This window comes from Lepisma saccharinum, chromosome 11, assembly GCF_977018435.1.
Source record: "Lepisma saccharinum chromosome 11, izLepSacc3.1, whole genome shotgun sequence".
Taxonomy (NCBI): Eukaryota; Metazoa; Arthropoda; class Insecta; order Zygentoma; family Lepismatidae; genus Lepisma; species Lepisma saccharinum.
The window spans coordinates 12,080,685-12,105,881 of NC_139239.1; the positions used below are offsets into that span (position 1 = coordinate 12,080,685).

General features: G+C 37.1%; 1 protein-coding gene and 1 long non-coding RNA gene across 2 annotated transcripts in view; both read right to left on the bottom strand.

The window, feature by feature from the left end:
* Window positions 1–25,197, bottom strand: part of LOC145994638 (uncharacterized) — a 252,339-nt gene that overhangs the window by 182,426 nt on the left and 44,716 nt on the right. The gene's annotated exons all lie outside the window — the stretch shown is intronic.
* LOC145994635 (uncharacterized) lies at window positions 1,476–23,397 on the bottom strand. The gene is made up of 6 exons (XM_083130724.1): window positions 23,294–23,397; window positions 16,761–18,229; window positions 11,807–12,051; window positions 8,651–8,818; window positions 5,645–5,852; window positions 1,476–2,073 (listed from the first exon to the last, which is right to left on the bottom strand). Exons 2-6 carry the CDS (start codon window positions 18,201–18,203, stop codon window positions 1,957–1,959), a joined length of 2,181 nt encoding a protein of 726 aa, XP_082986850.1. The 5' UTR covers window positions 18,204–18,229; window positions 23,294–23,397; the 3' UTR covers window positions 1,476–1,956.

Here is a 25,197-nt window from a genome sequence, read left to right on the forward strand (position 1 = left end):
TTAATTTTTATACTAAATATTTACTATTTTATGGGGGATAATCAATAAGTAATGCACAATATTTTTTTTATTTCTGGTGTACCGTTGGTGATGAGTGGTGAAACCTGGGTCACAAGTATGTTAAATACACTCTTTACAGAAAGATGTGTCTGCATGGACCATGTTGTGTTTTGGGGGCTAAGGACAAAAGACCATTCAAGTTCACCTGGAGACGGAAGAAGTGTATGGCAAATCCTGAATGAACTTAGCAACACATTGTGATGGCGCAAGTTATTTTCTGAGGGGCAAGAAGACATCACTGCCCATCCACATCCTGGCTACATGGTAAGTGTGTGTACTGATGATATGGTAGTGCGAATCATAAAACAATAACACTTCAGAATGATCACTGCATCCACCTACAGACTTTAGCCAACCTTATGAACATATCCTATTGAACTGCTCATGATATTGTCCACAAGAAATTTCAGTTTCACAAACTGAGTGGCCAGTGGGTCCCAAAGCAATTGAGTGTACAGCCAGATTGATTGATTGATTGATTTGATGTTTTAAGTCCACTTTATGCACATTAAGGCTAATCGGGACTGGACCTACAGTTTAAAGTGGGATCCGAACCACTATGTGCCTCCACCGGGTATCAAACCCGGGACCAAGTGTACAGCCAGGAAATGGGTTTCTATGAAGAAGTCATCTTTAAACTTATGTGACAAAAGGGTTGACAGGAATGGTTCATATGCCACTGTTCCCTTCCTTACATTTAATCCTGGTAATAAACCTTGCTTCAAGAAAATCATTGTGTTATTTATTGATTCTCCCTCGTATATTAGCATTCTATGGTATCAGCAAAAGTTTCACAATGCCTACATTAACTTTTAGAGTAAGGGTGACAATTAGTACTCAAAAGTACTTAACAGCATTTACTAATTCAAGAGTTTTGTTGCAAAATTTTGGCTCGAGCAAGGTTTGAACTTGCAACCTAGTAATTTTGTTAGTTTCTCATCCAAGATGGTATTTCTTTGCTGCCATTACTACTTCTAATTCTAGAAATTAATTTTATTACAAATACATCCAGAGGATGCAAAATATTGTGATTTGATAGGATTTGTACACAGGACCCTCGAACCAATGGCATTAAGAGGATTTGAACAATAACAGAATGGGGCTGTTCATGATAAAGCTGGCTGTAGAGGCAGTATTAAAGTTATACACATCTTCAAACCAGAAAACAGCATATAACAAACTGTGCATTCGGAATCTTTGAATAGTCAAATGTATGGCAGCTGAAACGGTTCCAAATGGATCCAACTAACATTAAGTTATGTGTTCCTCGCACAGAACCATAGACTATCCTACAAGTTACTATGCCATTGTGTTTTAATATAGCTTTTTAAGAATGGCATTTTAGGGCTCGAATATTATCAAAAAGATTTGTGCCAATAAATTTTAGTTATCAACTTGTGCGAGACTACTTGGCACAAAAAACTTATAAATAACACACAACATCGTGCTCCAATGTAAGCCACATGGTAACCAAACACTGAATGAAATTATCTTTGAACATACTGAGCCTGGTGCCTCATTCAGAAAAGATTGGCATTAAACAGCCCCATTTTGGTGGACCACGAATATACAGTAATTACACGCTACATCAGAAAATTAAAGATACAGGGAAAAGTAAACTACAATGTCTGAAATCCAGTTTTACACGAGGACAAACATAAATTATCAAAAAACTATAACATGATGATGTATTGGCCATTTTCAAAATTGACTATACAAAAACCTAAGACTAACGATGAGATGAGCTTAAAATTAAATGCTCTTGTTTCTATTTGGTTATGTTTAGGTAGCTGAAGTATCTGCACACACCATTTCCAACTGAACATGGGTTTGCAGATATATTTTCCCCCTGGAAGCCCGTAGCATGGTAACATTTTTTGCGCTGATAACCGTAACTCACTCATCCCACCAGGTAATGAAGCAATGGATCATGTGCGATATCTGTCCAGGAGTTTCCAACATGGACAGATGGCCGGCGGTGGGAATAACTTCCAAGATTGATCGAGGTATTGTCTGGAAAAGATTGTTTAATTACATATATATATATATGAAAAAACAATAATTTTAAGGTAAAAGGCATCTCAAAATGACAAGACAGTTTCAAAAGGAGGAATAGAGAAGAGGTGTAGTTGCAAGAGATTTAGTCATGGAAATGATAGAACACAGGATGCCATTACATACATAAATACAAGGTGGCCCAGGGAAACAGGAAATTTTGAATCTAGGATTAGCAACACTGTAGTGACGGCATTTGTTAGGGACTGATGAAACATCATTGAGAAGGCTTTGCATATAGTAATGATGGTGCATTGGAGTAGTGCGGAGCATGTGGTCACTGTGAAATGGTGTTATAAGAACGGTGATAGTGTGACTGCAGCACAAAGGGTATTTGGCTGCATTACCAGCCAGGATGTCACGGCCATGTCCCATTGGCTCACGCCATTACAACCTGGGTGCATAATTTCGAAGAAACTGATTCAGCCTTGAAGAAGAAGACCCCCCCCCCTCCTTCCCCTCAGGTGGCATTCGAATAGTACGTACCCAAGAGAATACGGAATCAGTTCGAGTTGCCATTGAGAGGAGCCCTTGCTGCTCAGTTCAACAACATGCATCGGCGCTACAGTTGAATCGAAGAAACATACAAAGAATAATGCATAAATTATAGTTCCATCCCTACTAGTTACAGATTGTGCAGCAATTACATCCTCACGACCCTGTGTTGCATAAGGGTTTTTGCGAACTGGTGTTGGCTAAGGTTAACGAGGACAAACTTTCACATGTTTGTGGCATTGATATCACAAAAAATGAAGCAAATGTTAATATTAAACTATTATATGTTTCAGGACAATTAAAAAAAATATTATTCATAATACCGTATTTACTCATATCCAAAAAAATAAAACTGTGGTGCATATTATGCACGGAATAATTTGGACAGCCAACATGAAACCTTGATTTTGTGACACTTGCATTGATTTTTCATGTTCATGAAACCCTATCAAGTTATATATCATTGTAAAGCTTAAATCCCGCAGTTTTTGAATATAGCAACAGTATTCCATTCAAGATAGCAACACTAATGTGAAATGCGGTTGAAATAAGTTCATCACAAAATGAAGGAACGTTCTGATTTTTATGGTACTTTGGATGAATGAAAAGATAAGTAAAAATAAAATTATAATTACAGTGTATTACTGGCCAAATGTGTAAATGCTTTAATGCATTTATTCGGTCCAGAATAAATGCCGGCATTACAGTGTTGCTAATCCTACATTCAAAATTTTCAGTTTCCCTGCGCCACCTTGTATGTATGTATGTAATGACATCCTGTGTATTATCAGCTTCAGGCTGATAAAGAATTTGAAATAGAATTAATTAATGGAAGAAATCTTGTGCTGCTAACTGCTAGTTTGAGGGTCCTAAATGGGCCTCATATAAATGTTACGTTAGTCACGGAAAAAGTATATATTTTGAAGTTTTTCTTAGAAAAAGTAAAGAAGGGATGAGCAAAACCACATATAAAAGTTTGAAGGCCATTTCCCACGATTATTCATTTTGTAATGTAATGTTCCGAGACATCAAGAAAAACAGTGCCAGTCTGGCAGAAAATTCGAGCATGCACCTCTCGTCACATGGGATGCATATCAGTGATATTTGTTGGGCAAGAAATAATAGAAAATAACTTCCTGAGCACTGCACATCAATAAGGTAATTTTGATCTTGCTTTCTACTATTACGGAATATATAAGGTGGGTAAAGAGTGAAAGCTTTAGGATGCTAAATATAGTGGAGGGAGAGGGGGGTGTCATGGGTTGGTGACTTTTTGTTTACACAAGAGGATATTCTCCTCTTAGTCCAAATAACAACAGGTGACTCATTGAATAGGTATGATGTCCTTCACTCTTGATCGGCATAGCAACATCTTTACGACCTACAACTAAGAAAGCCATTTCTTGAATCTGGATTGTACGTGCATTATATAGGAGATATAATTGTTTGTCACCTTTCATCATAAAAAACCAGGGTGCGCATTATACACACATAAATACAGTATATATGCATAACTAGATGTGTATATACTCCATTTAATACTTAAGATCAGTATGGTACTACAAGGGAGATTTATATCTCAAAGTAACTTATAATTGAGAGTCCTGTTTTTGGAAAATAGCTGGATTTTTGATCGAATAATATAAAAGAATGCGCCTCCCTGATGGCACCTTGTAATCAAGGGGTTCCAGGTTCAATCCTCAATGAAGGCATACTGGTTCAGGTCTCATTTTAAGCTGTAGGTCAAGGGCCAATTAGCACATCTGATCATAAAGCTTTACTGGGAGAAAGCCAATTTTATTAATGGACATTGTTTTGCCATTTGTAAGGTAAAAAGGCAAGTCAAAGTTCCCCATGTATATGGCACCGTGCCTTGAAGGCACATTTAGAGAATGTGGAGGAACGGCCACACACATTCTCGATCTCAGTCATTTTGGAGAGATGATGTGATCAGCACCACCTCCAGCTGCCTTTAACCCCTTAGGGTTGTCACCAGGTACCCATTGATTTGAAGCTGAGTGAGCCCCAGAGTTGATTTATGTGGGGACGAGGCCAGAAAAAATCCATTAGATCACCCTCTGCGAGAGTCGAACCCAGGTCTCCTGCATGGCAGTCAGATGCCCTACCAACTAGACCACCTCTTTTTTGCCATTTGTGGCCAAACTATTTCAGTTTCTCTCTGTTTTAGGTCCACTATGAACCAGGGCAGTGATGCTGGCTGTGGCCTAGTGAAGAAACCTGAATTTATATTTGAGAACATGCCGAGACATATAGCATGTGACATAATTTACTTATTAATATTTAATTTCAAAGGTGCATATTAATGTATAAAGTTCAAAAAATTAAAAAGGGATAAAATTTTTGAGCAGGGCATAAACTTTCATAAACTGAATTTACCACACTGTGGTCTCACAACAGTTGACAACCGCACTGGGTGGCCAAAATATGTCAAGATTTGCTGTGACATGCCATTAATTCAAATTATACATAATGCACTTGAAAGCCAGAATACAAATATTTTATGCTAGTGTAAAGCTGTTTGATACTAGATTTTCTATTTTAGATATAGTTAAAGAACGGTATCATTGAGGGTACAATTGATAAGTGTCTTCTTTTCCTTGCTTTATGTGCATGTTCACATGTCAAATTCAAACAATGAAAATTATATCATTCTATTACATTCAATTTAGAAAATATATATACAAAACTACTCTAGTTATGCAAGTGTTTATATAATACGTAGATATATTAAATAAGCCTACTGATATATGAAGTTAACACTCGGAGAAAAAATATCCATTAAAAAAGTTGGTATTTTTTTAAATACAGCTTGAGTCTAGTTATGAATTCTATGTCGAAAGTTGTATTTTCAATTTAGATAAGAGTGTCTTTTTACAGTAGGAAGAGAAATGGAACAAGAAAAATGCAGCCAAATAATGTATTTACAAAAAAGCCATGGAAAAAAAACTCAGGATTTTTATCAACCACTTCCAACTCTAATTAAAACCCAGAATTACAAATAGTGTCAACTTACTCTCTCCATTTCACATTCTTCCACTAGAGTCACAAACGGATCTTGTAGACCATGGACTAGAAGTGTAGGTACTAAAATTCGTCGGTGGAATGCACCATCACCTTCTGGCCAATCCTGACCCTGCATAACATGACGAAGAACATACGGAGGGATGTCAAATGCTTGTGAGAATCTCAACTGCTTTCCCCGAGGAGAATAAAACATTTCCCTGAAAATGATCACTAATTAGTCTATTCCACAGTTAATATATGAACACTAAGGTTTTCTTTTATGTAAACCCAATACTAAATGTAAAAAATATGTCTTAATATAATCACTCTTTAATGATATAAACATCACATTCCTTCTTGTTACAAGAGTTAATGTTTCACAAACTTCCTTTTCAAATCATCAGACCTAATAAGACCCAATGCAAGATTTATCACTTTTAATCGATACGATACTAATGCTGATACCCTTACTGATTTTCACTGATACTTAATCATTGTAACATTTCAAGTGGGTTAAAATATTCATTTAGCAGTTTTCCATTTGAATTATACACTCCAAAGGTAACCAAGCAAGTCTTGTCAGTTGATGATGATGTCGCACTGTGAGTTTCAAAGTTAAATATAAGTAGTCAGGTTGTGGTTGGCAAATGTACGTTCAACCAACAGGTTATGGTCGGTGCAGTTCAACGTGGACATCGATGAAGACATGGATACTCCAAACAGTATCATAAGGGCCTATATGCTGTATGAGTCTAAAATTGGAACAAACACCACACCAGAGGAAAAGAAAATATACCAGGCTTTCAGCAATGATGTGGTGAATGAGCAGACTGTGTAATGGTTGTTAGAAAGATTCATGGATGGCGATGAATTCCTCCAACATGAACCACATGCTGGAATATCAACAGCCACAGACAACGATGCTATGCAGGTGGCTATTGAGGTAAACAATGACGAACATATGACGACTTGGAAGTATTCCATGTCAGTGCAGAAACTATTCAACACCTTCATCACCTTGGAAAATGGTGCGAGTCGATGGGCCCCACAAACCTTGACTGCATTTCAGAAGGTAACGTGAGCTGATACCTGTAGTTTCCTTGCTGTCACGTCTGGATAAGGATCCCTTTCTGGACAGAGCAATGACATGCGATAAGTGGGTTCTTTACGATATTTCACGGTGCCATCATCATTGGTTAGCAGCATCACATGAACACATTCCAAAAACAATCAATGCAATAGCATACTCCCAGTAGCTGGAACAAGTTTATGAGAAATTGAAGAATGTGGAGGCAGCTTTGTAAATCGCAAGAGGATGACAGTTCCGAAACCTAGATGAGGTGCAAACTGCACTTCAAGCTCTGTAGAATTCTACGACAGTGGGAACTATGATTTACCTGCCAGGTCCATTTCACATAGTTTTTTTTTTACATTTGATGGTGTCTGGTGAAAATCAGATAAAACTTCCTTGGTTACCTTATATCATATCAGAGTTTTAAATATTGATAATTTCATATGAGATAAACATTTACTCACAAAATTTATTATTCCCCACAATAGATCATATTAGTGTGATTTCACATTTTGATTCTGCAACCCCAAAGTTAAGCCCCAAGTTTGATTTGTTGTTTTAAGTCCACCTTATGCACAGGAATGCTAATCGGGACTGGACCTACAGTTTAAAGTGGGATCCAAACTACTGTGCCATGTGCCTCCACTGGGTATCGAACCTGGGACCCATTGACTGCAAGGCGACGACATTACCATTATGCCATCGGGGAGACCAAGTCCCAAGTGTGACTTTCCCCTGCCAAAATTAGGTTACAAGATACACCCATGGATAGTGGTGTTTGTAAAACAGATGTAGCAATCTACACACTTAACTGTCTAAAGTGAAACTATTGTCCACCTATTGTTTCCAGCAGTAATATTCCAAGTTAAAAAGGATATTTCCATGTGAAGGAACACCACACTGGACAGCAGTTTGCTTCAAATTGCCAGAATTTCACATTTTGAATCCTATTAATTGCACGGATGTTATTTTCCCCCACTTATCTATTTGATCAATTCATCCCCATCATGATTAACTTTGAGAGGGGAAAATAATATTAAAATAATCAAGCATAATACAAAATAATTCTAATGATAAAGATTTCTGCCAAACCACGTGGATAACCTTAACACCAGACCAATGGTCTCGGGTACATAACTTAATTTTTAAGTTCGAGGGAAGAAACATGGTCTGATTGAAAAATAGGTTATCCAGTTCAGAGTTCTTGCTGCTCTTTCCAAATTCTGTGGTTATTGTGCAGGTTTGAGCAGTGTGTGTATGTTTCAAATTATATAAGGTTACGTAAAGTGAACCATCCTGATTTTGAGAAACTTCTTGAACAAATAGGGAAGAATTGTTGCAAGGAAACTGCAAACTAATGTGTAAATATTTAAAAATTACTACATATCACAAACAAATATACTTTTACATTCTAACACCTAACTATACAAGTTGCAGTTATAACTTGTATTGTGGAAAGCAATTGTTATATTTTTAAATCATGCATTGTATATTCAAAAATCAGGATATAACAATGGATCTGTATAGATTTTAAAGGCAAGATACATTGCCTATATTTTTAGGATATTAGATGAAAATTTTACGGAAAAAAAAATGTTAGCCCATATCAGTGATGTGCTAGCATCTCCATCCTAGACACTGTAACCTACGTTAATAAAGTAAGTGATCCTTTGAAATTATCGGAAAAGTAATAAAAACTGCAACTTAGAAATGCAGAACTTTACCTAAACAATACTTAAATCATTGTCACAGCACCAACAATGAATACATATCTGGGTATCAACAGAAAGTGAAGTATTAGTTTTATCACCAATACCAATATAATTACCCTTAACAAACAAACAAACCTACAAATATTAAAAGTACAACTCTGGTGAGTTAGTTTAGTCTTATTCAAGAAAGAAAAAATTACTACCAACGTAGGAAAATCCTGCCTTCCCATACCTTTTAAATCCACACAACAGAAGAGGCTTGACACAAGCCAACATGCACGTAGGCAATGAAAATACACCTTCTTGAGGTGCCAATGGTGTTGGCCCACCGCTGCTTATCAGAACGAGCTGTGAAACATGGTGAGGTCTTCGTCGCGCTAATGCAGCTGCAAAACATGACCTGAAATAACAAATGTATTACAATATCTCATGAATATGATTTTACCACAATACTTTTTTCTTAAACTTCAATTCAACTTAGACAAAATTATAATGTATAACCACAAAATTTGCCAAACAAATAAGCATGCATGGAACTCAATATCTTCAGAAGATGAACATGATAAAATATGTGTGAAAATATTCCAGCATGCATCCATCCATATGTGTCAACAACATATCTGCCAGGAATACGTAACGGTAAAATAAAGGACAAAAACATTGCTTATCACTTTTCTCTGCATTTTGGTTCAGATGTGAGAAAGGTTCAAAGCTTTGTGAAGCATTTTTTCACCTTACATCTGTAAGTTTCTCCTGTGTTATTGTGGTAATACTGTGTACAGTGAGATGCATAAAGAATTGAAACAAAACACCGAACAAGTGCTGACAACCCCTGGATCTGCATACATAAAAACACAGTCCTTCAAAACATATATGATGAAAGAGAAAAATTAATGAAAATAGTTGTGGATAATGTGCCAGGCAATATTTGTGCACCCCACTGTACAGTACATTACAAAATTAGATGTTTAGTGCAATTATAAAGCATTTGCTCAAACATCAAATATGAACAGAAATGCATTGTGGAAGATATTGATGTGTCAAGGAAATACAGTTAAGTGAACTGAAATTACAGTTTATGACAAAGGTTAGCATGAGACCAACAACGAAAATTAGAACTTTTGTATCTGCAAGATTACGCTGAAGTCTTGAAGAAAAAAAGCTATATCCCACTCTTTCCTTTTAGTTTAAAAGCTATATCACCAGGATGATCAGGACTGAACCGAACCACTGTGCACAGTGTGTCCACTGAGGACCGAACCTGGGACCCCATGGTTACCTTATTCTCTCTTGTGGAACAAAGTTTGCACATATGATGGTCTACGTCAGCCTGGACACATTACAGCCAAGAAATTCGCAAGCTACAAAATAACTAAGGCTAGATACCAATTTCCGACGTTACTAATTACTCTATGACACAACAGGGAATTTAACTTTCTCAAATTTTACAACTTCATGGGCCACCGAAAGGGGGGGGAGGGGGGAGAAGAGCAAATGTAATTGGTTTTTGTTCCAAAATTGCTTTCCACGTTTCAGATTCATTTCAAGGGACTGTCAGGATGTCCAGTAAGAAATTAATTATATACTATACAGTAACCTCCGAGTTACTAGGGACGTTCAATATATAAGTTTCCCTGTGCTATAAAATATTGTATAAAGAAATGCCATTAAAAAGAAGCACATGGTTGACAAGCGCCATCCTTCGTCTACAAGGAACAACAATCGATTCGTTATCAGACGTGAAGGCGCATGCGCTCAAGGGCGAAAAGTAAATGCTTCTTCGGAAAACACGGGCTCGCGTCATAATAATTTGTTCGTGCTTCTTTATTTTTTAATAAGTCATCAACTGTTCCTGATGGATGCTAAGGGTGTTCAGCTGACGGACTTTTTGGAGCGAGGAAGAACAATTAATGCTGACCGTTATTGTCAAACATTGGATAAACTGAAAAACGCAATTCGACATAAGTGACCAGGTCTCCTGTCAGCTGGTGTCATTCTTCTTGACGATAACACTCGCCCCCACTCAGCAGTGCAAACACAACATAAAATTGAAGAATTGGGGTGGGAACGGCTGCCCCACCCTCCATACAGCACCAATTTAGCGCAGAGTGATTTCCATCTTTTTCCGGTGTTAAAGTCTGAATTGCAAGGTTACCGTTTCGAAACAGACGAAGAAGTGAAGTGTAATGTGACAATAGTGCTCAATAGCCAGGGCCCTGATTTTCTTGAAAGGGTATGGACAATTTGGTGCAAGAGTGGGACAAATGCCTGAATCTCTATGGGGATTATGTGGAGAAGGGAGGAAGGATCCTCCTACACATGTATGTATAGTTTTATAATGCATCTTAAAAATATTTTTTTTACAGCATACGGAAACTTATATATTGAACGACACACGTACGTATGTAATGTGTTCTGTAAACCTTTATGTAACTTGAATTTGTAAATTGCTTAAGTGTAACTCCGTAATAAACTGCAATATTCATTATTATTATATGTACGTATACACAGTATTATTTTATAAATGAAACATCATGGAGCAGTGTTTACTCGGATATAAACTATAAAAGTATGAAAAAAATATATAAAAATATAAAAACAAACTGAAATCACACTTTTCAAATAAAAAAATGTCCTGTGACAGCTATGTACAGTTATTACATAACTGCAAATTTACGTAAGTCGCATATTACGTAAGTCGGGAGTTACTGTACATATACAGGGTGTTTGAAAGTAGTTTTAAGTATAAATTATATATCGGTACTTCATTGGTATCAGCCAAAATTGCATATTTGCCCATTCCTAATATAAAGGAAGTACTATTTCGTACCTATGCTCCTTGTTTCAAGGCACTGATAAAATGTTGGAGTAAGAATACTAAATATTTTCATGTTTGTATATCACTTAGTACTTTTTCAATAATCATTTCTGACCTTATTGTTGACTTCTGGTACATGATATCTAGTGACTGAGGATAAACACTAGAAAAAGTATTTTATGCTTAAAGAGCGAACGTGATGGACAATTTGCATACATGTGCCTTGTATGTTACTGTAGGTGGGCTTATTTGTCACACACTGAGAAAACTGTGGTTGGTTAAAACTACTAAGAAATTTATTTACATTCACTACCACATGCATACACATAGATAACAAGAAGCAGAACATTGAACAATGACCCCCTATTGGTAAAAATGTACAATAAGTCTATCAAGATTAATTGATGCATGCAAAAAAACTTTAAATATTTTATAAATACGTACATCAAAGCAAGTGGAAAAAATAACAACACAGATATTTTAGTAAACTATTAACATTAATATTACACACATGCAAGTTCTGTTCTCCTTTCTTAGATAACTGAAATTAGTACTTAATCTTTTACTAACCCATAGGAATGGCCAACAACTATGCATCTTCGATGATCTCTCACGTAAGTGTCAAAAATTTCAATTACATCTTGAAGGAGGTTATGGAACATATACGCTTGCCGGTTATCTGGTGCGGAGCTGTACCCGTGACCCAGTAAATCCGGAGCTACTACTTCATAGCCGGCACCGACAAAGTAAGCAAGCTGAGCAGACCATATGTCTGCAGAACCACCCACACCATGCAGGAAGAATAAGAGCGGTTTCTGCGACAGAACAACAGACATTTATGTTAAGGGTTACAAACACACATGCTTGGTACACAACACATTAAATAACACAAAAAAAGTGGTAAAACAACAAAAGCTGAGTGGGCCAAAGTATTTGTTGTGTAGCTTACAAAGTACTATAAAAATTTGAAATTTCTCACTAAAAACACTATCATATAAGGTAGTACAGAACAAACATACTGAACTTTTGTACCCATTTATCATAATTTTTGTTTACACTATTTAATACGGATTTCTATTACATTTAAAATGGTGTATACTGTAATACAGAAACAATACATTCCATGGCAACATTTAACACACTCAAAATTTGCATACTCAGGCCGAAATCTCAAGAGAAAAGTTGTTACGCTTCCCCCGGGTGACTCGAACCTGCACACGTCCCGTAGCCCAAAGCATGCGGGACACTGAGAAACATGGTGTGGAGAAATGACAGACAACACATCAATTCAACAGACAGAAGAATGTATACAGTGATTCTTAAGAAGCAATTCATGGTCTTCTATGAATGTAAGGGGTGATTCTTTCTGGGGACACCGAAGTATCAACCTCCCTTCCATACTGTACACCCTGGACTGCATTTTGAAGACTAACAAGACTCTGGTGTCTGGACTCGTAACCAGCTTAATCCTCCATGGGACTCATGTTGTGTCGTCCATATATATTTGCGATTGTCCCTTTATCCATTTCATATATCACCATTTGTCCTCATCTTTGCGATTAGCCAAAAGTGGCAGAAAAGTGAAGTAAAATAAATAAATCAATCAATCACGACCTTCTATGGAATAGAAGGTGGAGGATATTAAATCAATATGATGCTTCCTTGCCTGATTTATTTGTCTATTACAAGGTCAAGTTATTTCTACTACATGCACTCTGGTATTAAATACTGTTAATTTGATTCTGTCCTCAATGAACATTCCTCACTGCTATATAGTCTCAAGTCAATATTATTCCTCTCTTTTGGGTTTTCTGACTAGTTTACAGTACTCATATGTAGCTCCCCAATTTAGTCACGATGGTGGGTGGCCAGCAGTCCCATACACTGGCTGGAATCTCAGGAGAAAAGTTGTTACATTTCTTCCAGGAGACTTTAACCTGCAAGCTTCCCATTAGCAGAGCCCAAAGCTTGCATGGCGTGGGAATTGATGCATTTGATAGGACAGAAAAATATGCAAGTTATAATTGTTGGTAAAATAACAGCTCAATGTTAAATACTTTCTCACAATCATCTTTCACATGAATCAATTGATCACCACTGTGTTAAATAAAAGCTTTCTACAGAACAACCGAGGTTAGCAAAGCATGTTATAGTTGTTCACACTTGTTTGTACAACTGGTTGCATCAATTCAGGGTAGAATATTGTTTCAAATGCAAGCTTTTATGTATAGCAAGTGAGAGTTCCAGGTGATACTCTTCCACCATTCTATGCAATCACTGTGATTTGTGTGAACGGCAAAATATTCAGTGCATACTAATAATAATACTGATATGTACATGGTATATATTAAAAAAATAAATGCTCGATGAACTACTTAACTGACAGTGTAGTTACAGATCTACAGTAAAAAGATGGTGCAATCGTGTATGTAAAACAAAGTATTATAATACACGAAAAAATAAGCAGCAAACTTTTGGCCCACTCTAAACACATCACAATTGCAAGCACAAAGCAACACAGTAAATAAAAACATAAGCAAAATTCAAATCATTCATGCAAACATCTTTGGTTGAGGGAAAAGAGGAGCTGCTTAAGGAACATCCAACTGTACCTGTGCAGAACACCTAAAAAAGCCAATTATCTTTATGACATTACTTTTTGTACATTAAAAGTATGTTTAACATACAACCATAACTGTGATCAATATACAAATTTAACCTCCCAGCTTGTACTGGGGAAATAGTGTTCCAATGTTGAAATATGTATGTAGTTTACCTATAGGCTAGAAGGCTTATTCTGATACAGTTCCCGCCACTGAGTAATCTGTTGCCAAAATTATGTTTCGTGCAAACATAAAATATAAATGTGCAAACTAAGCTCTTAGAGGGCAAATTCTGTTCCTGCCACTTTCTGAATACTTGCTCCCCCTTTACAGTAAAAATGGCAACCAAGTGTTTAAATTTCCCTCCTAAAGGGAACGGGGGAGCTCTGACTGGCAGAGAACAAAGCACGTGCTGTCTCCAGCATTCCTATTAATACATCACTCACATGGCCGCTGCCATGGTTTTTCAGCAGACAACAAACTACCGAGCAGCAGAAGCAGTACCAGGATAAACCTCAGCCCTGAGGTATACATAGTTGAAAATGATTAGAAAAATACTACCACAGATATATTTTTGACCTGTACACACAAATAGACAGAGCAATTTGTGCATAAAGAGGTCCTCAGCAGCGATCATACATTCCTGCATGGATGTCCGGAAGGGAAGGCAAGGCCCCCGGGAAAATGAATGTCCACCTAAAACTTATATATTTCATACATAATTTCATTTTTCACAGCAATTTGTGTTAATTATTAAAAAATTGTTGAAGAAACATGACAATTTCAGACTGAAATAAGTGTTTTTTGAGGGGGCATCACTAGTATGGGAAAAAATATGACTACTTTGCCCACCCTGGATAAAAAATACCTTGCTTGCCCTTCCCTGGATAAAATCCTGCGGATATCCATGCATTCCTGTAATATTGAGGTGCAATTTGTATTGTTGTATTGACAAACAGATGGGTGAAATGAGATGATGCATTTTGCTGGTATCTACAGGCCTCTCTATCAATTTGATAAAATAATGAATCGATATCTACGTATTGAAAGCTGATAAAACACATTTGACGATATTCTTTTAAATAATAATTTAACATTACTAATTCTTATCTAAAACTAAATTTACTTCTCACTAAGTACATATTATGAGCATGGTTGACAGGCATCGTGGATTTTAAGGGACAGTCCCATATTTAAGTAATAAGTCAAATGGCAATCTTTAACAGGATGTCAACTTAAACTTTCTCCCACCTGTATTAATATTTCTGAATGCCTACATCATCTACGTTTCTTATCTGGTGGCAGTGAATTGTGAGACAGATATTAATTTGACCACCAACCAGTATCCCTGCACTCCATTTACTTTCCTCCCAGAGAGCATGGTGTTTTGGTGCTGTTGTAAGCTCTGTTAACATGTTTCAAAGGCACTCTTGCATCTTCTGATATAAAAAAATGAAACAACTGTGTATATTTTGCGAGACATGGTTTGAGGAAGAAGATATGCATGTGAGGTTGAAGAATAGTGGTAATAAATACAAAGCAAGTTAAATACTGCAAAAAAGCATTTTCAATAACACATGGTGGTCACAGCGATGAAATGCAGTATTCTCAATGTATGGAGTAAAATACTAACAAAGTTATTCTCTTTATCCACCAGCAGTGGTTGGTGGGTTTGAATTAGGTGAAGGGTTAGTAGAAAAAGTGGGGTAATAGAGAAAATTAGATCAATAATTACACATATGTAGTAGAAAATAGGGTTTCTCTTCTCTATCACCCCATTTTTCTTACTAGCCCTTCATCTAATTCGGACTCACCAGCCACCACTGTTATCTACAATCTATTAGTGGTTTTTATCCTAAGAAAGAACTGTTCTGAATATCAAAAGGAGAGTAGAATGTTTTATTAGGACCACACTGTGTTTTGGTAACTTTGTCTCTTATTTCAACTTGTGATTGGGAGTACAAAAGGACCTCTTTATTTGGCTTCTAAGTCACTATCTAATTCCCCAGGGGTATTCCTTAAAATGATGAATGCAATATGAAAAGTAAATATTTTTTTTCATAGTTTTTCTTAACACGCACACAAAAATGGTCTTGCTGCATTCCTAGCAACCACATCAATAAATGTGAAGTTTTACTATGTTTCCTTGTTAGAAAGCCATCAACGTATATCAAATATGCAAACAATATTTGCTTAGAAGATGAGTCTTTCAAAGGTTTAGTTGCAATTATGAAACCTGTGTCATGCCTTAGAGATAAATATGTATGAAATATACAAAGTTGTTGTTTTTTTAACACACTTTGTGCGCAGATACATTAATCAGGATTGTACCCTCATCAGTTTAAAGAAGGAACTGATTTGCTAAAATGTTCTCTTGCCAGGGACAGATCCTGAACACAACTGATTGCAACTCAAAAGCATTAACCATGTGAAGTGACGAAACATTGCTCCTTTCGAAACCAGTATTTATATCATTTTCCTTACCTACTTTGCAGCTTATTTTATAGCGGTGAACTTACAAGCGTTGCAAAACTGGATGCTTTGAAACTTTGTTTTAAGAAGAATTAATGTCAATAAATGAATACACGCCGTAGAATATTTTAATTCAATAGCACACAAAGTCTGAACTGAAATGTTGCTTGTGATATACTAAAGAAGTTCTCTCTTGAGTTAGTTACGAATAATTAGACTATGAGAAATTTCCGACAGAAGCAACAAGCACCATGTGAAGCGTCACATCGGTCTTACAGCTCCCCAGGTGTCCCTTCAACAATTCTGCCTCTTTTTGACCTTCAACTAATGTCTGAATGGAATGAAGCAAAGTGGTTATTAAAATATGAAATCATACAATAATTTCAGCAGTAATGCTTAAATAATTCTAAGAACGAGTACTGTGTTATCTAAATAAACAATATACTCACCACAGAACAGTCATGGCAAGTGTGACTACAAACTTGAGAACCATTATCTGTCACTTTACTCCTTCTTGGTCTTCCGTGTGTATTTGTCATCCTGCGACTTTCTTCCGAAGTGGTACCAGAGGGAGACTGCAGTGAGAAATTATTTGGTAAATCTTTGGTAGATTCATTTGGCTGTGACTTTGGATCAGAAATTTGATCCGCATGGAAAACCTGAGTACTTGTTGAACAACTGTCTTGCACCGTATCTTCATGGAAGACTATTTGAGATGTCTCCCCATTTACCTGAGCACCAGAAACTGCAGTTGTATCTTCCACAGTCTGTGACTCTAATGATGCACTATTAACACCAGAGTCAATATCTTCTGATTCTGTTTTATCAGATAAAATGCTGTCGTCCAATGTAGACAAAACAGTTGTAGCAGGAGGAAGTTCACTCGCGGTAGGCATGCCTTCTTTCAAACACACGGAAGACAGATCGTCAGGACTGTTCAGTGAACCCAGAAATGCAAGATTAACGCAACCCATTGTATACGAAATTGGTAAAGCTTCTTTTCGTGGTTCGTGTGTAATGTTTTCGCTAAAGCTTCTTTTAAATACTTCCTTTAATTGGTACCCGTGATTTGAATTGTAACAGTAAATATCAGTTTGACAGTTTGGAAAATGAGAACCGTCACCAAAACATGAGCAGTCTTTGGATATATTTACATCACTTGCTTTACTTTCCAAAAATTCCTCAGATTCTGAGAGCACAGGACTGAAAGCACTTTCATGAAACACATCTTCTTGCAAATTACTATAAGATGGGTTTGCTGTAACAATCTTCTTTGTAGCTTCAAAAGTTTCAGTCATGAGATTCCTTAACAATTCATCCACATATCTTTCAACAGGGGAATCCCTACTTGAATCACAGACAATATCTACATCACTAGTTTCAACACAATCAACTCCTTCACAGTTGATATCACTTGGATAAGCACCCATTTCCTTCCTCCACAATGCCTTCTTCCATGAAGGCATTTTTGCAGACCTGCATGAGCAGTTGCATGCCTTCCTTCTTCGGAACTCATTCACAATTTTGACAGGTCTTTTCCAATGGGTGAACCAGTACTCATTTATGGAACTATCCGTGCTGGACATGGGACCTTGCTCTCCATCACCGACAAGCACACTATTTGCAGTAAAAGAATTCCGAGGCACATCTTTTAGCTTTACATCATCCAGCTGCAATCTTTCTACATTTGGATTTCTTTTAGGATCAATATGAATAATGCGAATCCGTCTTTGTGGGTCAAGCTGTAGGTATTCATACCCTTCACATTCTAGTCCAGTGGGATGAATTTGATGATGTCGCTGAAAACATGGGAAGCAGCTTAAGCATGATCTGAGTATTTGAGCAGATATGTTGATTGCATTTGGTGTTGTGTGGGCATTTTGGCTGTTCATTGTGCATCATTCTGATGTGGTGAAATCTGAAAAGAAAAAGAAAATACATTTTAGAATATACTTCGAGGAAACAAACACATGGTGTACATTAAAAGGCTTATTTTGTGAGTCTCACATGTGTCACTGATTCAAACTATCATATTCTTAAAATAATATTTGTACTTGAACTCCATGCTGACCTCTCTACTAATGAAGTTGCTAAATGCATAAATGAACACACACACACAAAACGAACTGAATATTCTTGCACTTCATATGTACAAGTACAACAATATAACACACGTCAGTGGTATCTTGCCACTGTAAGTTCTGAGCATGGGTGTTTCTTTATGAATGTTCATTCATTAATTTCATCTAATCATTATTCATCCTCCTCATGGTTAGTCGAAGGGTTTCTTCACTAATATGTCACTCAGTGCCATGACTGTGAACCATCTGGCATATTTCATGAGCATACCCTAGATTCTACAGTAAGATATGTGCTTTATGGTGGACAGTGGCACAGTTGAATGACACACTTATGCTACATAACCATGCCATTTGGTGGAACTTAGTCACTGGCCACATCTGAAGAGATCCTTTCACTGAATATACGAGTCTACATTAAGAAGCAGCTTTTTCCATACCAAGTTCCTTTTGTTTTATTGTGATTTCATCATGCTATGAATGCAATTTTTAACATGGTTCAATTTCGATTTACTTCTGTTAATGCACACTGCGGAGTTTTAGCGATTACTTAAGATTCTGTTCAATATATGCTTTCGTAGTTAGGTTAGGCAGGTCAGGTTTGGTTCTCTTAGCATTAAAATAAATTCCATAAATGCATTTTACTAAGGTTCCGATTTACTCCTACATTAATTCCCACTAGTCTACGATACATAGTCACTTGTCAATGGAAAATACATTTTCCATGGGAAGCGCGCATGCTTGCATAAGGTAATTTAAAACTTTTTTCGAAATTCAAACAGTGCTCATTACTTTAAGGAAGGTTCAAATTTTGTGTGACAATGCTTGCCAAAATTCTACAATAATTAGTCTTCCTGCTAGGAGAAATTGAAAAAATCATAAAACTACCGGAACTGTTACCCTTTTTTCTCAAGACAAAAGAAAATGAATGGTTGCTTCCAAACAGAATCATACAGGAGTGTATAAAAGGAAAATAAATGTTCTTCATTTGGCAATGAAATACTTCCTCCTGGAATCCACGGATTTTTCGCTATGCAAAAACTGCATGTAACACCATTGCCCTCTCAAACAAAGTAGTTCAAAGTGTGTGTATTCCATTTAAGCGCATGGTATAAGAACGAAGTTCATCTGGCAATGCTGCTGGACATGTGTGCCATGATTGATGCAGTGCTGCCCACCTTCTTAATGTTCACTAACTCCTTGCAGGGGCAGGAAGCTATGTCATCATCTGGTAAGTTTCAATTTTTTTGCTTAATTACCTAGCTAGTTGTTAAATGTTCTGTTTGGGTGTAAGCTTTCACAAAGCAACATAATTTAGTACTATTAGCACTATATTTGCATAACTACTGTTGCATGAGAGATATACATGCAGAAATTAACATGTATTGCCTGCAGTACCTTGGAACTAGCCTATAGTGGTTTGTATATGCAATAATGTATTCATGCAGTACATTGGAATTAGACGTTAGTACAATACACACATTTGCGTAATACATGATTCGTTAAAAAATATGATCAGATGAAATGAGTTCACATTAAACTGGATGTTGGCGCTCACGTGTAGAAATTTAAAAAAAAGGGGGTTTGTGATCGCAACCGACAATACACGATTGCTCATTATTTACCGGAAGATTTTGTTTCTAATACTGAAAAAAAGAAATGAAACTTCTATCTTACTTCTTATACTCACAAAACACGTAGTCCCGATGAAGTATCCGAGGTTAACATGTGGGGGCAACGTGTTGAAATTGTTATTTGACGTGTAGAAGTTGTAAATTAAGCTTTTCAATTGCCGCGATCGTTCTCCATATGCAATGATGGAAACCATGCGCAGAATACCATCATACCATGTTTGTTGCGAATCACTTCACGGAAGAATGGCGGAAGTTAGTAATCTGTGTGGTGTGAGGAAGATGGCGACTTTGAAAATAGGAAATAAAGTTATTTCTTTTGTAAGTTTTTCTTAGTAAATTTTAATTGGGTACATATTAATGGTAACAGTATGGTACAGGGAAAACACATTTCTTCAAAATTACAGGAGAAACTACTTACGGAACTGAGTTTCTGTAGACATCTGAAAGCTCGTGGAAGTGTTTTATACCTTCGTTCAACTTATTCGGTCAGTAAATCATGTATTTTTCGACATTAATGTCTCTCCTATGCACAAACGCTCTTGCCTCCATTACATTCAACTAAGTGAACCAAATGTTCCGTGCATTCTATGATGTAACCCCCGGTCAGTGTTTCCAAGCTCGCCATTGTTTTGCCAGAACATGACAATTTTAACTATGTTTTCCTAACCTAACATTGCATGCATGGTTCATGCAGATATCTATGAATGGTTTGTGGGGCTATGCGTGCATGGTTCGTGAGGCTACCCATGAATGGTGTGTGGGGCTACGCGTGCATGTTTCATGGGGCTATTTATGAATGGTTTGTGTATTTATGATTGGTTTGTGGGGCTATCCGTGCATGGTTCGTGGGGTTTTCGAACCTGGAAAAAATACAAAATGTGTAACACGAAAGTAGGCATTTTTCAGTGAAGAAGGTTGCAACACTGTAAACCCACTAACAACGCTAGTCTAAGATTTCTCTGCCATATTGTGTGTGAGAGGAACGAACAATAATTACTCGATATGTGTAAAATTGAAGCTTTTTTCATGAAAGAAGGGAAATCACACCTTAAACAATGTTTCACAATGCATAATAGGTAAGTACGAATGTAAAAAATGACGAAATGAACGAGTGAAATGTGTTTTCCCTATACCATACTGTTACCCATATTAATAATACAGGCCATTCATTCATATTCAATATTTTAGGACACTTGATCACGATTTTTGTAGTTGTAATTTGTCGCTCAAGTGCTACAAAACTGATTTTTTTTTACGGTGACCCACACACCATTCACGCATAGCTGCAAACACCATTCTTAGGTTAGGTTCGGTTAGGTTAGGCAAACATAGTTACAATTTGGGGTCCTAATTTCGTTCTTTAAGTATTGGAACATTTTTTCACGGTGCCGCACACACCATTCACGCATAGCCCCCCAAAACCATTCACGGTAAGGTTAGGTTAGGCAAACATAGTTACAATTTAGGGTCGTAATTTCGTTCTTTCAGTATTGGAAACACGTAAACAACGAGCAATCGTGCATTGTCGGTTGCGATCACGGACCCCCCTTTTTTTCGAATTTCTACACGTGAGCGCCAAATATTAACTGCAGATTCGTGATTAGCAGGGGTCGGGTACCCTATTCTACACCCTCGAATTTTGAAATTTTTTTCTCTCATTATGAAGGTTATGTGATCCTATTTGTGAATAAAAAAAAATTGGAGCGCGGAAAGAAGTATTTACGACTGTACAGCCGTTTAAAGTTGAAATTTTGTCGTTTGAAATGGTTCGCAATTATTTCCAATTTCTAGATCGTGATACTAACACGACACCAAATTTTAACTATCGATCTCAACCTAACTGAACTAACCTATCCACGCGCCAATGGTTCGTGGGGCTAGCGCCAATGGTTCGTGGGGCTAGCGCCAATGGTTTGTGGGCCTAGCGTCAATGGTTCGTGGGGCTAGCGCCAATGGTTCGTGGGGCTAGCGCCAATGGTTCGTGGGCCTAGCGTCAATGGTTCGTGGGGCTAGCGCCAATGGTTCGTGGGGCTAGCGCCAATGGTTCGTGGGGCTAGCGCCAATGGTTCGTGGGGCTAGCGCCAATGGTTCGTGGGCCTAGCGCCAATGGTTCGTGGGGCAGCAGACCATCTCCCTGTAAGTCAAGTACAATGTCCCGTATGTCTCGTCGAACAAAGCCCTCTATGTCCTTAATCCGTTGAACGTGTGTCAATCTCATATTTAGTCCTTTTGTATTAATTCAATGTCACACAAATCAATTCCAATGTCTAAAGTCGCACAAAACAATTGCAATGTCTCAAATATCCAATCCGCCAATAAATTACATAAATAATATATTGAAATCGCAAATTATCCCATTGCACAAGTCATTCATAACAAGAAGAAATTGCAAATTATCCCATTGCACAAGTCAAAGATAAGAAGAAAAAGAAAATGTTCAGACGTGCGCCTGTGACATGAATCCAAGATGCGCCATGATGAAATCCCTGCAAAACCGTTTCGACGTTACATAAGGAATCTAAATATTGAAAAACGTAAGTTTCCTAGCACGTAGATCTAAAAAAATTACTTTCCGCGCTATTTAGAAACATCGTTTCTTATGAAGAACTAATTTTCGTAACGAGAATATTTGAAATGTGCGAAAATTCGAGGGTGTAGAAAAGGGTACCCGAGCCCACAGAAATAAATATAAATCGAACCATGTAAAAAAGGCTTGTGTACCATGATTAATTTGGAATTAAACAAACGGAACTTGGGTCCGTATATTAACAGTGGTAATACTAAAATTTGCATTAAACGTCATAAAATGGGCTGTACCATAGTATCCCTAATTTACTAGTCACGCCAGCTGTATTCAATACCATGAACATATTTAAATAAATATGCCCTGGTGAGCATAACAAGTAAAATATATGTAAAAAGAAGTTAGCTATCAAATCCAAAGTTACTGCAAAAATATACTCACAGGGAAAATTTTGTACGTGGTTGTTTTTAAAGTGTAATGTAAAAGAATGATGATGTCTTCTTGCAATAATAATTACAGAATAAAACCATATTACAAAGCTTTCTTACCAAACATTCATTCATGTAAGTGATATGTGAAAGTCCGGGAAATGCATTTACATAGATATCATCGAAAGGCCATACTCCAATGCCTGTCAAATGAAAGTGTCATAGAAAGTGGTAGTTCTCAACCATACGTCAACAACTCATTTGACGTAGTAAACCAATTATTAGTTACGACATAAATAAATGAAAAGTAATACTTACGTTGTCTTTAAATAAAAACATAAAAAAATACACACATATCACAAACGTAAAGTTTTCACAAAAATTCAACGAACATTAGAGACGATTGACGATCGCTACCTACGGTGACGGTGGCGCCACCAAGTAGTCGAAATCTTGAATTATCTTTCAGGCAAAACCGTAGCTATTAGAGGTGGAGGGAAATGATGGGGTTTCATCTCCCAAATATTCGGAAAATGAGAACTACGCACATGTACGATATTGGTGAATTTTAAAGTATGTTTTTTTAACCTAATGGAATCTGAAATCTAGTGAAATGTTATCCAATGACCAGGCACGTATCTAAGTGGGGGGGCTTAGGGGGCTCGAGGCAGCGGTATGAAATAAAATAATGTGACGATAATTTAAGGAGAGAAATAATTATCGAGGAATGTTCTGTAACCCTGTTATTAATAATAGCACGTATCCGAGGGGCTCGAGGTCCCCCATGGATTTTTTTTCAGTTTACACTAGATAAAATTAGGTTTTTGGCTTCTTGAATAATGTAACGATAATTTAAGGTGATATATAATTATCGAGGCAAGACGGAGAATGTTCTATAACCTTGTTATTGTTAATAGCACGTATCCAAGGTGGGGATCAGGGGGCTGGAGCTCGCTTAGGAAGTTTTTCAGTTTACACTACATAAAATTATGTTTTTGTCTGCTTTAAAAATGTGACACTAATTTAAGGAAAGAAATAATCATAAATACAAGACGGAGAATGTTCTATAACCCTGTTGTTGATAATATTGCACGTAAACTCTTTTTGCGCTTTCGGTGTACCAGGGGCGCTGACTTGTCAAAATTATTGGGGTGACTCTGATCACTTAAATAAATTATTGAATGACTCACTCTCTCCCTTTTTAAAGTTTTGGCCTCAGTGTTCGGAATCTCATAAAAGCTAGGGGTGTGCGGGATCCCGAGCAGTCGGGAAATACCGAATGCTCATTTTAAAATGTCGTTATTTCTCGACGTTTTCTGCATTGTCAATTTCTGGAACTTATCAGAATTGTTAGTTTTTAATCCAGAAATCACTTAAAGTGAAAATGAGGTGTAGAATTCGAGATTTTCAGAGCTTCGGAAAATTTCGAACATTTCCCGTCCCGAAAATTTCCCGACTTAAGACGGGAAATTGAAATTTTTTCCCGTCCCGCAAACCCCTAATAAAAGCCCATGAATTCCTCACAAATATCATTTTTTTATTCACAGTTCGAATGCAGAATATTAATTGTCCACGGATGGATATGTCACAAGTTTCGTCCACCATAATAGCAAAATATTCCCCACTTTTAATATCTGCTACCACGGAGCGCAAAACAGATCTCCCTAATATATCAATGATCTGGTTTTGAATGTCATGTGAGAGCCATTTGTAGCCCGAACGTCCCATCCACTACCCTAGTTCATGCACATCGTCTTTTGAAACTCTTTTTAGTAAAAATGTTAACAATACTCATAATTACATACTTAGTATATAGTAATAAGTCATGTGTTTTGCTGTCTCCCCAAAGTTGATGGTTTAGCGGTCTCAGCCCCCCAAATTTGATGGTCTAGAAAATTTCAAATGTGTATTTAAAGATAAGTTCATGTGGCACAATTCAGATAAAACTTTACAAGAGAAGCAAAATAATACATTAGATCCTCTTAAGCAAAATTATTTGGGGGGCTCTGCCCCCACATCGTTAATATTGGGGGGCTCGAGCCCTCCCAAGCCCCATGGAGTCGGCGCCTATACGGTGTACCATAAGTGGGACGATTCGTTGTAATTTTTAATGTCTGGAAAGCGCGAGAGGAAATGTTGTTGAATAAGAGAAGGAGTGTTGAACTACTGGCAATAGTAACGAATAGTTTTATCTGCGGTACGTTCTAGAATATAATGAGGAT

Excerpts from the sequence above, each read along its gene's own strand:
- LOC145994635 (XM_083130724.1), bottom strand. The coding sequence starts at position 18,203 with ATGAACAGCCAAAATGCCCACACAACACCAAATGCAATCAACATATCT. Across the intron at positions 5,853-8,650 it reads CTGTTGTGTGGATTTAAAAG|GGAAATGTTTTATTCTCCTC; the intron begins GTATGGGAAGGC and ends GATCATTTTCAG. Across the intron at positions 2,074-5,644 it reads AAGAATGTGAAATGGAGAGA|ACAATACCTCGATCAATCTT; the intron begins GTAAGTTGACAC and ends AATCTTTTCCAG.